The 14,326-nt window shown below is 50.5% G+C and overlaps 3 protein-coding genes across 3 annotated transcripts, besides 1 other annotated feature; all 3 read right to left on the bottom strand.

Annotated features, from left to right (window-relative positions):
• Positions 1-1,018: 1,018 nt before the first annotated feature.
• Positions 1,019-4,318, bottom strand: FPSE_04961 (uncharacterized protein; the record flags this gene model as incomplete). The annotated part of the gene is made up of 1 exon (XM_009258079.1): positions 1,019-4,318. One exon carries the CDS (start codon positions 4,316-4,318, stop codon positions 1,019-1,021), a length of 3,300 nt encoding a protein of 1,099 aa, XP_009256354.1.
• Positions 4,319-5,383: 1,065 nt separating this feature from the next.
• FPSE_04960 (uncharacterized protein) lies at positions 5,384-7,850 on the bottom strand (the record flags this gene model as incomplete). The annotated part of the gene is made up of 4 exons (XM_009258078.1): positions 5,384-6,197; positions 6,247-6,762; positions 6,815-6,979; positions 7,030-7,850. 4 exons carry the CDS (start codon positions 7,848-7,850, stop codon positions 5,384-5,386), a joined length of 2,316 nt encoding a protein of 771 aa, XP_009256353.1.
• Positions 7,851-7,925: 75 nt separating this feature from the next.
• Positions 7,926-7,958: a microsatellite.
• Positions 7,959-10,323: 2,365 nt separating this feature from the next.
• Positions 10,324-12,514, bottom strand: FPSE_04959 (uncharacterized protein; the record flags this gene model as incomplete). Its single annotated transcript, XM_009258077.1, has 3 exons — positions 10,324-10,588; positions 10,640-12,102; positions 12,158-12,514. The coding sequence occupies 3 exons, from the start codon at positions 12,512-12,514 to the stop codon at positions 10,324-10,326; spliced, it is 2,085 nt and encodes a 694-aa protein (XP_009256352.1).
• Between the last annotated feature and the right edge of the window lie 1,812 nt (positions 12,515-14,326).

Below are 14,326 nucleotides of genomic sequence, written 5' to 3'. Positions count from 1 at the left end.
CACAGTTGGATATAGGGACATGGTATGAATTATTTACTTTGTTTTATATACAAAGACTTTATAACCCCCGAGACCATCATGTTCTCCAAGCCAAGAGATGCGACCCTGCACGATTCAAGCATTCATCCTACTGGTATACCTGCTAAAGTGCTCAGCCATGTTCTCCACACACTCTTTACCTGTAACCCCCACCACACAAAAGACACTATCACCAATTCTCCCAAATCGCCGACATAGAGCGAAAATTCAACACTCCTTTTCAACAATTCGTCGGGCGAATGGTTTAGTGGTATAATACTCCCTTAGCATAATTCATCCGAATAATCTGGGAGTGGTCCAGGGTTCGATTCCCTGTTCGTCCAACATAGGTGGTTAGATTCCGCTGTTATATCCTCTTTTTGACGTTTCTCATCTTTTTGCATCTGAGAAGAATGCATTGTACCACACTGGTCTAGATCACATCAACCCTCTGCATAACCTGAGAGCCTCCATTTCAAACATCATCCACTGTCCTTCTCATGTTGTCTCACATAGATCTCGATCTCAATCCCCCAAAACCACAAACATCCGTTGCGGAACCCCTATAGCCAACACTATGCAGGGAGAACCTTCACTTAGCCTACTCAACCGCAAACCTGCCCACTTCCCCATCTTTTACAAGATGCACAAACTTCGCTTTGACTCACCTTTCAGCTGCAAGTCACACCATCTCCAACTGTTTGGAAACCTCGTACCTGAGACTAGACCATCAAAACTGAGACCTACAGCTTCTTCAAAGCTCCGGAATTGGCTGAACGCGACTCGTTTCGTCTTTGAACGGATTAAAGTTCCTCTAGGTGGCCACGTATTCGCATCGTTCTTCCCCGTAAGGGTTCCTTTCTGAATTCATGCAGGGTCTTTCTTTGTATCTACCCGTAGTGTGTGTCACGATATCCTTCCGTAACGCCTTCACATGCCCCGTCTATCATCTCTATTCCGTCCCGTCTCTTTCTAACTTGTAGTCTTACAATCTTCATCTTTAAAGCTCAGACTTATTCGTCTTTAGCTCCTCCCCGTCTTCATGCACGGGACTCTTTGTTCGTGCTGCTCCCTTGCCAACAATCTTCTCCGTCCAGTTCCACCCGGCCGACGACCCCTGCGCCTCTTTGCCCTTGTCCTGCTGACCCAGTGCCGAAGGCGACGTTGGGCCCGGTCCTTCTCCACCAAAGTCTAGATCACTGTCATTGTCACTATCGTGCCAGTCCTGATCGCTCCACGACACTGAATCCGCTCGCTCTGCCTTTGGACGTTGGTCCATCGATGCGTCACTGTCTCGCTTTGACGGCGCTGCCTTGGGTAGGTCCGATACCTTATCGAGGGCCTCCCGCGACTCGCTGTCTGTCCTGGTCATACCTGCGAGATCGTCTCGGCTCTTCTTGAGCTCTGCACCATGCGCATCCGGTGGCTCATTCATGTTGCGGGCTCGCTCCCGGTTGTCCTCGTCCTCATTGCGAAGGCGGGCGGCTGCCGAGTCGCTAAAGTGGGCATCAACCAGATGCTTGACCACAGGCCATCCATAAGCATTGGCAAACATGCGTCGGACTAGCACGTTGTTGTGAGCATCTGGCTCAACCTTAACGAGCACCTTTCTCCAAGACAAGTCTTTATGGTAGGCTCTTGCAATCTTTTCTTCCACACGCATATTGGCCGTGTCAATCACTTCGTTAGCATCCTTATCCGGATTTGTATGTGCTGTATCATCATAGTCTTGGGTCGACAACGAGCTGTCCTCATGATTTATAGATGGGTAAGGATTGGATCCTGCACTGCTTGTTGAAACCTGTCCTATCGAGTTCTGTCGTTGACCAGTCTTCCTTCTGACTAATGTTGTGGGACGCTTCTTCAGCGGCGGTCCTGGTATATCTGCTGGATGATAGACACGATCGTGGAAGATAGTTCGCGGTCGCTTGGATGGATCAACAAGATAGTCAATATCGGGCATCTTGGGGTTGAGAAGGTCACTAGCTGATTCAAAGACAGTTGTCCTTGGTGGAGCTGTCATCTCATCTTCGCCTTCATGTCCAGTTGTGACCGTTGACTGCTTAGCGGAAGCCGATTCGGTAGAGTCTTCTCCCGGGCCATCGGTAGCTTCTTTCAAAGTTTGGCTGTTGGAAAATATTCTCTTTTGCTTTTGTGACACATTTTGAGGCTTGGGTGGCTCGCTGCTCTTGAAAAGGTTGAAGAATCCTGCTAATGGCCCACTGTTTGTCGAATCAGCCGAGTCGGACGGCACCTCATCACCATATGGAGTTGCCACAGAACGTAAGCTCGTCCGGTCATCATCCATCATTACTGTGCTGGGTGGTTGTGGAACCTCGCGCATGTTTTCGTGGACATTTTGAGGTGACGATGTACCAGATTGACCAACTGAACGTTCTCCGTTCATGAGCTGTCTTTGCCGGGAATTGCCTTGGTTTGAGCCCGTCAACTCGGCCCACCCAAAACCAACAACAGTTTCGACCAGACCGGCATCTCGTCGAGCCTTCTCTACACGTCCGAGCCCTTGCCAATCCAGGAACAACAGACAGCTTGTGCGGAGTGGAACGATACCATCATTAACCACATTAGAGTACACCGTTCGGTTGCGGAACTTCTTCAGTGCTGTATGCGCAGGCCCTGTTGGTAGGATCCTCAAGAGCGGTTTTGACTCTGGTTGTGAATCGCCGTAGACCTTCTTATGTGCCGTTTCACCCAAGTTCCCCACAATGGCACCCCAACCACTCCTTGCAATTGTTGGCGCTCTCCATGTCAAACCGAGGTCTTTGCCTGTCCTGCCGACGAGGCCAGAGTCCAGAGCAAACTTGACATACAGGGGATTCTCGTTGCTCAGTCCCAGAAATGGTGTAGCCAAGGCAACAAAGTTGATAGGCTTAATGAGGTCAAAGAACTGTGGCGAATGCTTTTGTATATACGCAATGGCATAAGTCTGTACCAATCCACCAAGAGAATGAGCAATGAAGCTTATACTTGTAATCTTGTATGGTCGTTCTGCCTTGCGCAAACGCGCACCGTCCTTTCCAAGATGAATAGAACTGTGAGTATGTACTGCCTTTTGCTGAGGATCATGCTTGTCGAACGTATGGGACACGGCTTCGGCCATTCCTTTCCCTGTTGGCAGAAACGGCTGATCTGGGTATGTCATCGACAACACGTATCTAGCGAGCCGCTTTCCGAGATACTTAATCCCACGCTCTGTCTTTGTTGAGTTGCCTGAATATCCCCGAACAATAACTTCCTCATCGTCATCTGATTCATCGTCTTCACCTTCGACCTTGTCCTGATCCTTGGTGTTGTACGTATCTGATTTGGCAAGACCGTTTTCTGATTGTTCCCTCTCGGCTCGCTCCCGGGCCCGCCGTGCCTTGGCGTCGATCTTGGCTTGCTTGACAGCTGCATCAATGCTCTCCTTCATGAATAGCATATCTGCGCCAAGGTTGCTGTGGAGGCCATGCGTTAAAATCACAACGTGAACCTTTTTCTTTTTTTGTTTTGGTTCTTGCGATTTTGAATCGTCATCCTTCTCGACTTCGGGGTCGTTCGTTTTGGATACGCTCTCTACGTGTTGGTCTGGACCGTCACGCTTTTCAGGATCGCCTTTATCATCCCAGCCTGGAAGTCTGGGTGTGTTCCATAATGCTGCGGTATCTTCGACCTTGACATGTATTGCACGAGAAAACACACCTTTGGGTTGCGCGGGATGGTGTCCATCCTTGGCCCCCACGCCCTGCTGATGGTCACTGATTTTTCCAGGCTGCGAGACTTGAGTCTGCCCATTAATCACTTGACTTGCGTTGGTCAAACCCAAAGACTTTTTGTCACGAGCCAGAACAACCTCGAAGCCGACAGCAGCCGATGTAGAGAAGAGGATCTGCGAAGAAACCTCAACAATCCAGCTAGCGCTTTCATGGTCATGAGACGGCCCTTTTCCAAAACCACCATGGCTTCCTAGTCCAGCACTCTGTCGGATAGTAACGGGTACCACAAGTTCGCACTCCCAAGAACCGCCCGCCTTGACCATGGGCTCAAACTCTGGGACGCCATAACGCTCGGGATATTCGAATTTCTCATTGGGATCGAAACCAGCGGGGTAAGCAGCGGCGCAGAGGGTATACGGTCCGTGTACGAAAGCGGCGCGGAGAGCGATGGCCGAAGTGTTGCGCACGCGGAGGTAGAGCTTCTCGGGGGACGGTAGGATACGGTCCTGCGAAGGAGTGTATGTGACGGTATAGCGGACGACTTCGCCTGTTTTTAGGCTGCCGACCTGGTGGAGAAGAAGCATCTCGGCGCAGCGTAGCAACTGCGTCGAAGTCGAGGACGTAGAATAATCAGCGTGCGGCACGAGATGTTAATTCGAATGGTGAAGATCGCACTGCACGTGCTTGCACAACCCCGTTGTGAGAGTCGGTGGGCGCTGTATATTTAGACGGCGGTAAGGCTTGACGTCACCATGTCCTGCGCTTAAACTAAACTTTCGGTTCTCAAACAAAGTAAAAGACGATAAGCTTCAGTGCAACGAAGAAAGATGACAGCGAAAGAGGCCTCGACCGAGGGAGCCGAGTTACAAAGAGTGAGTGACAGTGACAAGAGAAAAAGGGTCTAACATGTACAATGACGGCAAGCTCGCGCCCTGGTTCCCAATCTCGCTCCTGGCTTAACGGGTCATTGGCAACCAAGGGAAGCCAATCATGAATGGCCGTCGACATCACTCCTTTGACGGGACCAGGGCCATTCGGAGCTGTTTTTAGGGGATAAGCCACTGTAAATTCTTATTAGTGATCAGCTGCCTGGTTACGGTGGATCTTGGGTGTTTCTGTTGGGCTCTCATTCCACATTGTCCGACGATCGCGAGAAACAAAGCTACCGACTCCATTCCGTTGGTTCCTTGTTGGAGAGTTTCTTGATGACTTCATTCAAATGGATCACAGGACTAAGACTAGATTGAAAAAAGACATAATTTATTTGTTAAAAATGCAAAATATTTAACTGACATCAAGTATAATATGTCCCTAAATGCTCATGCTTGCTTGCTTATGCTTATACCCCTACCATCGTACCATGCAACAACCATGTCATGCAATCCATCCAGAATGACTTCTCTCCATTGTTGAGTTCTGTTGGCCTTGGTTAAATACCCTGTTCCCTATCTACTTCCTACCTCTTCCATACCTACCTAATTATGCAAAACTCCAACTTCCCACGTGAACCGTAGAAACGAGAGGATAAGCAGTCTGGGCTATGATACAAGAAAAACACACTCTGTGACAATCTTTAACGAGAGATCAGATATCTAAGAAATCATTCATTTGCCTCGTCATTCATCATATAGACACACCAGACATCCTCTTCAAGCAGCCGCTACTGCCGGTCCCAATTCACCCTCCGGATCACCGGGCTCGACAAACTTCCGCCAAACGTCGATTCGTCCCATGCCAGAGTTGCGTCCGGCAAGTCCTGCTAGCTCTGAGGACTTGCGTACGTCGCTGCGTCGCGTGCCCTTTCGACTACGCGAGCTATGACTGTAATATGAATCGTCGTCGTCGTAAGTGTTGGGATCTCGTTCCACAATCAGAGGTCCTGTTCCTCCGCGGTATCCTCCCTCCATGACCGGAGGTGGCATTCCCATGGGCGGCGGCCTCATGCCAGGAGGTTCCATGTCGTACGGATCTTCCGCGTGCCGCTCTACCTTTCGTCTGTCCATGCGTCCTCCGTAGTAGCCTCCCCTGCCGACACGAGAACCTCTCTCGAATTCTGCTTGGCTTGGAGAAGGAGGGGCGCCGCCAACTACTCTGCGTCCTAAACGCTTGGGACTCTCTTCCACATAATGGGACGTGGGTGGTTCTGGAGCACCGACGATATCATACTCGTCGTCTTTGGCATAGTAGCGAGGCCTGCGAACCAGTTCATCTTCGCGGTCCTCTTGACGTAACATGATTTCTTCATCGTAGACATGAGGCCGTGGCTGCTTTCCTCGTGGCCGCCGGGGGCCTCGAGAGTCCTCTGTAGTGCTGCCTTCACGGAAGACTTGTATCTCGCTTCTTTCCCTTCGTGTAATCGCTTTCTCTTCGTGGTCAGACTCGGGGACGTCAGCGTCGAACCGTGGGCATTCGCATCTCTTGGGTTTATCTCCACAAACGACGCAAAATTCGGCACCGCATCGGCTGTCATATGTTAGGGCCATGCTAGAAAGTCGCACAAGACTGTACTTACCACAATGCATGGTTATCGCCATCCCTAATTTGAGCTGTAGCACCGCATTTGATGCATCTCTTCCGCCCCTCGCTTCTGGCTTGTGCAAGAAACTTTGCTGTTTCATCATCCCGGGGACACTTGCCCGCAAAGTGCCATCTGCCATTGCAAGTCACACAAACCTTTGTGTTGCATCGATCGCAGCGAGCAGCCTTCCGATTCGTATCGCGATCATGGTAGATATTGATCGGTCGAATCCACTCTCCACATCGTCGTGACGGGCAATACAGCCTGTTTTTGAAAGAGGCTTCCACAAATTTTTTATTCCATATCTTTTTGAAAACAGGATCGAAAAGCTTATCGACGTGCTCCGGATCGATGTGCTCATCGGTACAGCATGTTGGAGGCATATGCTCAGCGTCCGTCATTGACTGCTTAAAACGCTTCTTCAAACAGTTGTGACACATGCGATGTCCGCATTCAAGTTTGGGACATCTCGAGGCAGGGACCTCATCGAGACAGCCTTTGCAATCACGGCTAGAGCTTCGTGTTAGATCGTGAATAGATAATTCGACCGTATGCCACTCACATTATGCGGGGTCGATCCCGAGAACTGTTTCTAGATGTTTCAAACCCGCTACCCGCTATACTGGGAGGGCGTCTTGAAGACTCTCTGGAGACCTCGACCGTCTCTACTAGTCTCCGAGGACGGCCTTCACGGATAATCTCACGGGACTCCACAACCTTGGCAGTTCTAATCTGATTGTTAGCATATAATAACAGCCATTGACCGTAGAGACTCACCTCCTAGAAGCCACGGGTGGCCGAGAAGCATCCAGCACACTGTTGAATCGTGTTGGAAGACTGTATCTAGGTGTGTCGGTAATCTCCCGCCTCAGAGCGGGTCTTCGATCTGGCGACCCTCTCTCAGAAGACGCATGTCGATATCGTCGTATTTCTCTATCGTCAGAGGTGGATGGCGACGGTATCCTACCTCGCCTTTGCGGGACTCTCTTCTCATCTGGCGAGCTCATGTAATCATCTGGGCTGGGTCGTCGGTGGTGTCGATGATGTCGTTTGTGCCTCTCATGTTCCTCCACCACGACCTCTATACGTTCGTCGTCGCTGTCATCTTCGCTTTCGCTCTCACTCTCGCTCTCACTGTCCTCCTCACTCTCCGTCGGCGGTGTCGATTCAGGCGTCGGTTCCCTCGGTCTCGTCACCCGCCGGCGGGGCCTTGCAGGTTCGGGTTGTCTACCCCGCGGCTTCATGGGCGGAAAGCGTTCATCACCCTCATCATCTTCGTCGGCCTCGTAGACTTCAAACTGCGGGCGCTTCTTATAAACATCTGTAGAAGCCCGCATCAGGTGTGCTGGGGGCATGGGCATGGTAGGCGGAGGGTATGCATCGAGGCTCATGCTCCTCGAATATCCCCTGGGTGTACCTCCGTTGGGCCTTTGTAGTTCGTCGACTCGTGTCCGATGGGGCATTGGGTTTGGGTAGTAGGGCGCGACGTCACCTGGGCCATACCAATCGTGAGATTCAGGGCGGAGGGGCCTGCGACGCACGAGTGGAAGTCGGGCCTCTTCATCAGGGACGTCTCGATTGTATCCTCCTAGCCTCATTTTCGAAGAGGGGCCTGTGAGCTCCTACAAGAGGGCTCACTGCTGCAGGACCCAGAAAGGGACAGGGCGCTGGTCCACGGCACAGCACAACGCAGCACAGCGTAGCGCGTTTGGTTCAAGTTGGTGTCCTAACGAGGACTAGTTTGTATGTCGGAATGCCACGGACAGGTCAAAGTAAAGGATGACGAGCAGTCGGGCCACTCAACGAAGTCCACGCTGCGTGAGCAATTGCACCCCCCAAAGTTGATTGGAGTCGGGGGGCTGATCATGCATGGCAACCGCAGCTTGCAGCGTTGCGTCGAGCGAGTCGAGTCGAGGCGAATAAAACCGAGTTGGGAGCTGGGGCGAAGAGAATGGATGGTGGGTGTCGTTTGTGTCTAAATGGTGCCTTACAAGTTGGGCCGCGAGACGTCTGGAGGGATGGAGATCCAAATTGGCCAGGCGTCAAGACACTAAAAGCTAAGAGCAAGCCAGGGCAAGAAGCAAAGAAGTGAAGAGAAAATAGAGACAAGATGTCCCGAAAGTCAGGTGAGACGAGAAAGAGACGACCGAAGATAGAACCCTTGAGTAACGTTTCTCAACCTCCGCAGTTTGCTATGTTACCGCAGGATAGCGCGGCAGACTCAAGTATCAAGCGTGGTTTAAGTCACCTCACCTTATGTACTCCTCCTCACGCATCAGACAGTTAGAAACGAATCAAAGTGCCCCTCCCCCGCGTGGGTGGGTTTCGGACTGGCCAGGGTTTGTCGACCGATGTGGTTTTTTCTGCTGAATTAGCGACTGAGCTCTCAGACCCTGCGTTGTGTTGTGTTATGACAGAGACTGAGGAAGAGACAGGGTCGTGCTTTTGATGGGGCTCTTTGGGCAGCACAACACACCGTACGAGCCGGATTTAGATCATACGAGTGCGTGCTGAGAACTCAAAGACAAACGAGAGAAGAACAACAAGCATAAACCTGTCTAACGATATTCCTTTACGGGTGGCTGGCATCATTCCAAGACAAACTGTGGATGATCAGTTTTTGCGGTGTGATGTGATGTCACGTGGCTGGAGCCACAAGTCGAAAAGCTGGGAACTTGAGACAAGACTATCTCTTTAGGGTCTTCCACAGGTTTGATCATAGTAGAATGCAAGTGCCACTAGATTCCTGCAAGTAATCATGCATCTGGACATCTCAAATTCAATCAAGATAACATCATCGTGGCAAGATTGACTTCCATCATCGTTCACAATCATCTTGACCGAGTAGAACAAGCGAGAAGCTAGCAACAAGCTAACAACAAGCTCGTCATTGACGTCGATCCTAGTCGCTTAACTACTCGGGCAGTGATGGATCCCTCATGAAAAATAAAATTAAAAAATAGTCTATGCTTCAGAGATGACAGTGCCTTGATAGTGTCCAACGTGGGGTTTAAGTTATGTCCGTACTACGCCGGGCCATGTCGGCCATTTACTTCATGTGGGGCTACCTCTACGGCCCGGTCCGGCAGCCATGACGGGCCTCCCCGTACGGTCATCGACGGCGTGATGGTGACGGCGACCCTTGCCGATCCTAAGTGTTGTTGTCCGGCTTTGTTTTTACTTCTTTGAAATCTGCAGGGACCTTTCTCCCCGCAATCTGCCCGCATGCATACAAGGCAGCACGGATACATCACTCTTCTTATAGCCGTGGCTCAGAGTCTATGGCCATGCAGCCCTATTTATAAAGCTTCTGCACAGATGTATTACATCATGGGATGTCGAGAATACTTTTTGATGTGAACCTTCTGATGTGAAGTTTATCACAGCAAGTAGCAAAACATTACATCAGACATTCTGATCTTATCAACAAAGAAACAAATGCTTCACACAACGTATCATTCGACACTCATTTTAATCACTAACAAACAGAGAATTCCTGCTCCTCATTCATTCATTCATTTATTGCTCATAATCATGCCTTTTGATATTGTACAGTGTTAAACAAATGGGTATAGATGCTATCATAAGATATATCATCATGTTCTTGGGATAAATCGAAGTGAGATATCTGTAGGCCAATCCTCCAAGGAACTTCCAGCTAGATCTTACTACTAGCTTGTCTGCATGATCTACATTACATTAATCCAAGACTCTGGGACTAATGATGCTGAAGCAGTACTATGATGTCTGTAGCCAAGTTCGGCAATATCGGTCAGACGGTCCGAAGAACCGTACTAGGATCAATACCAACCAATAGAATAATAATTTGCAGTGCTGCACCCCAGGATTATCCCCCAGAAGGAGTCTCGGGGCGACAGTCACCCAGATCCCTGGGTCGTATTGCAGCGCTGGATTGGTTGAGCCGTACAAGATTGTAGAGGAACTGATGAGTAACGCCGTGGTCTTGCCGGCCGGTGAAGGAGAATAAATAGGTTTGCCAGGCACGTGGCAAGTCTTTGTTTTGTATTGCGTTCGTAAGCACTCGATGAGGCGACCCAATCCATTCGGCTCCTACGGAGTGCCGAGAAATGCGCGCCTTCTCACCTCAGCCTCTTTGAGCATTTCGGAGGCCAGGCTTAAGCTTGGGGCCAGAGTCGCGTATCGTTCGACTTCCATTACCACATCGTTGATAATCTGGTCTAGCGCCTCACGACTTGGCACCAATGTAAGCAATATATTGAGAAGTGATGGTGACATGGTGGCACCCATAATAAGCAGGGTTTGAGACACCATCGACAAAGCTCCTTGCCAGATATATGGCATATGTCCAGCATGGCTGCATCCAGTTAGTACAATATCGCGTTAAAATTTGAAAAGGGTGACATACTGTTCGTGTATATGCTCCAACTGGCGAAGAGAAGCCTCCAAGCATTTGTGGCAATTTTCCCGCACGGCGGGATCCAGAACCTGCTGCTCGTTATCTAGCACGGCTAGAATGTACGGCCGGTAAATGATGGTGCGGCAAGCAAAGAATCTGAGGCGAAGTACTGTCTGGACAGGGTCCTGAAGGGCGTTTCGGGTAAAAGGAAACTGCAGTGGCAATGGCAGACTCTCGTACCACTGACTCAATTGGTAGTCGAGTTCCGCGACAACTGGGTCTAGACTCTGTGTATTTGCAATAGAGTCCTTGGAGTAAATGAGGTGGCTGACTCTGTTCAGTAAACGACGGAGAGCAATCTCCGCCAAGAAGTACCAGAGCTCATCTCGACCGACTTGCTCCGACTCGTCTCCTTCGAATCCGCCTGGAAGGCCGACGTGCTCCTCGAACTGGACCACACCCGAATGGGGCAAGTCGAGTTCTGCAAGAAGATCGCTTTCGAAGAGTAAAGCGTTCCAGTAAATGCGCTCCACGAGCTCTCGCTGGTGACTGGGAATGCGACTAGGAGCCATGAGAAGGAGTTGCAGTTTGGTGCTTGTAGTGCAAAGCAGGTTCCATGCCTCCATAGGTCGTACAAGGTAAAAGTGGTACGCAGCAGCCAAGAGATGGCATTGCGCCGCCACCACACTGTTGGCAGTCATCAATCCCGGAAGCAATGACCAAGCTGCTGTAAAGTATTGTAGACCTGGGGGATCTTCGTGCGGGAGAATCCTGGATATGCTACCATGTAAACTTGCTTGGCCCAGAGCAAGAACAAGGAGCACGATACAACTCTCTGGCCCCTCTCGGAATCCGTTGGACAAGGCGGTTCGGTATTGGCTTCTCCAAGTATATGGGTTCACGCAGGCGTACCATATGTTGACCCTCTCAAAATAGGCCTCGATATATGCTTGAGTATTCGACAAGTCCACACATGGCGTTTTCGTAAGAGTGTGAAGCGGTTCTCGCGCCATTTCCAATTGTAGAAGAACCTGAGGATCGCATTGCCGAGAAATTAAATCTCGGATAAGAGGCCATTGTAGTAGATGCATGGCGGCATTGGTATGCACTTTGGGCATGGTAGAGATGTTGGTTCCCACTGGTTGCGCCGACCAAGTCCCAAACCCGCCATTGGGGATAGAGCTGAACGTGGCCGCATTGGCTGACAGGATCAGGTTGTCGCCATCGAGCCCGGTGCCGTTGCTCATTCCAGGTGAGTTTTCAGTCAGGCCAAGTCCATTTGCTGTTGTGTTTACCATGCTCATCTGAAGAAGGCTTTCAATGCGGTTGAGGCGCTCCAAAATAAGCTTGTCACCAGCGTCGAGCTTAATTCCTGGTTCTCGGTAGATGCATTCAGCGCCGAGCTCCGTACAGAGCTTGCACTTGGGTTTTGTTCCATCGCACCGCGACTTTCTCGAACGGCAAACCTCACACTAGGGAAGAGTCAGCATACGAAGGATGAGAAATAAACAGTATGCTGTGACGCACAGCAATGGTAGCCCTGCGGCGGGGATAATCGACCCCGGTTTCTGTATTTCTCCTCTTGAGTGGGTTCGAGCCCTCGTCGCTGGAGACCTTTTGTCCGCCGTTGGACATATTGTCAGGTCTGTTATTATCGGAGGATTGCGATAGGTGGCGGGCTTTCTGAGACGTGACCATGCTGAAGCTGGGCGTACGCTGATTTTTGTAACTGATAGGGGACTTGAGTGAGGCGTCGGCCGACATGGTTGCAAGTGACGACATTGGAAGGTCGAGTGCGAAGCTGTCGCGAGCGGGAACGGTGAACGGTCGGGCTGAGTTGATTGAGATTGAGTGAGCGGATTCGCCTGTCGATGATGGGGACATGATGATAGGTTGGCGTCAAAGTTGAAGCGCGATCGTCTCGAGATCGAGGCTTCAGCCGAAGTCTGGCGGCGTGGATAGTCGCAGCTATGGCTACGAACAACTCAAGAAACTTGTTTAAAAAGTTGATATTCTAAAACAGTACCGAGGTTTCAATGGTAGCGCCGGAGATCAGACGATGCGATGAAAGGTGAAACCTGAAACAGAAGAGCTATGCCGAAGCTAGACCGGTGATGGATGGATGGATTTCTTATAAGTCGCGTTGCGCCTGTCCTGTCAAAGGGTTAAAGAACGCCAGTCTCAAGAACAAAAGACTAAAATGCTGTCAAGTCACTGAACGTTGAGAGAGGCGTTCTTTTTTGGTGGGCGACAATGGAGGAGCAAACGGTTATGTATGGGAAGAACATGGATGGACAAGGGTGTCTGAGTCCATGTGGTGCTGCACCTGCGCTTAACCCCAGACCCTGGGCCGGGCGGTGGAACTCGGAAGAGGGTGGTGGAGAAGCGGGCGGGATGGACTAACGTTAGAGACGACCATCCGGGGGACTTCTGCAGCGGATGGAGACTTGACCGATGGACATAGTACTCCGGTCAGCGGCCGAGCTGCTTGGAGAAGACATTAAGGACATGGGCATGGCATGACAGTTGGAGAGCGGAAATGATTGTTCGAGATTGTCTCGGGGGACCACTTCGGCTTCAGGTGGTGGCGGCGGACGTTAGGCGAATGGTTCTCAAATCTGGGGAGTTAGCGAAGCGACGTGAAGAATCTGGGGAAGCTCTCAACCTTCTTTTCTCCATTGTGAGCCCTGAGGTAGGGGGGGGAGATACGAAGGACGAACTCATTGCCTTCCTGAATCGATGCCATGCGTTCCCCAGAGGATTGATTGAACGGTTCGGACCAGTTGTTCTCGTTTAATCGCCTCGACAGGGGTAAGACTGAAGTTGGAGGGGGGGTCGTTTTCGTAAGTGATTGGTGGGATCCCTGTCGACATCACAGTCTGCTTGTGGAGAAGCGATTTGTGGAGGATGAGGTTCAATTTCATCTCACAACCGGTAAGTATGTAATTACTTACCCACAATGGTTTTGATGTCTCCAAGACTGAGGTTTAGGTCAACTGTGCCGTTGCTTCGCGTGTGGATTTGTCAGGGACTGAGCTTGTGTTATTGGTATGGCAAGAGCGGAAGTGTCGTCTCATCTTTCTTCCCGTCGCACTTTCCTTGTAATCACATCAACTGGGAGTGGAGGGAGTTGCACTGATGGAAGGACGGCACGCATTCGGCACCTACCCACCTTAGTAGTCTAGCTGTTTAGGTAGGTACTACCAAGGTAGTAGTTCACCTTATTTTCAACGACCCAGTTGCAGTCCTGCTCATAAACAACACGTTTTATGCCTGCACCTCTAACGACGATATCTTGACCCTGCATGCAGCGTACCCTCAGACGTATCGCTATTTATCTCTCTATTATACCGTCCTTGCTCCAGTTCAGTTCATCAACAGCAGGTACTTACTACACCGTACAAGTACTCGAGATGGTGGCATAATGAACCTGAATTATTGCGGCCCTACCACGATTTGACAGAATTAGTACCACCGCAGTTCTAGACCCCAGCCGAGAGAATCGCCACGAGAACATCTCCAGAGTAATATGCGAAATAACTGACTCGGGTGCCATCCGTACCTCTCGTTCGTGACCATGGGGTCTGCAAATTCATTCAAGCATTCACTGTAGGTAGGTTGACAGTAACCCTCAAACTATCAAGGTACAGTACAGTACTTGGCTCCCATTCCATCCCTGGTTTCCATCTCTTGGAG

This window comes from Fusarium pseudograminearum, chromosome 3 (assembly GCF_000303195.2).
Source record: "Fusarium pseudograminearum CS3096 chromosome 3, whole genome shotgun sequence".
Classification (NCBI taxonomy): domain Eukaryota; kingdom Fungi; phylum Ascomycota; class Sordariomycetes; order Hypocreales; family Nectriaceae; genus Fusarium; species Fusarium pseudograminearum.
This window is presented reverse-complemented; position numbering and strand designations above follow the sequence as displayed.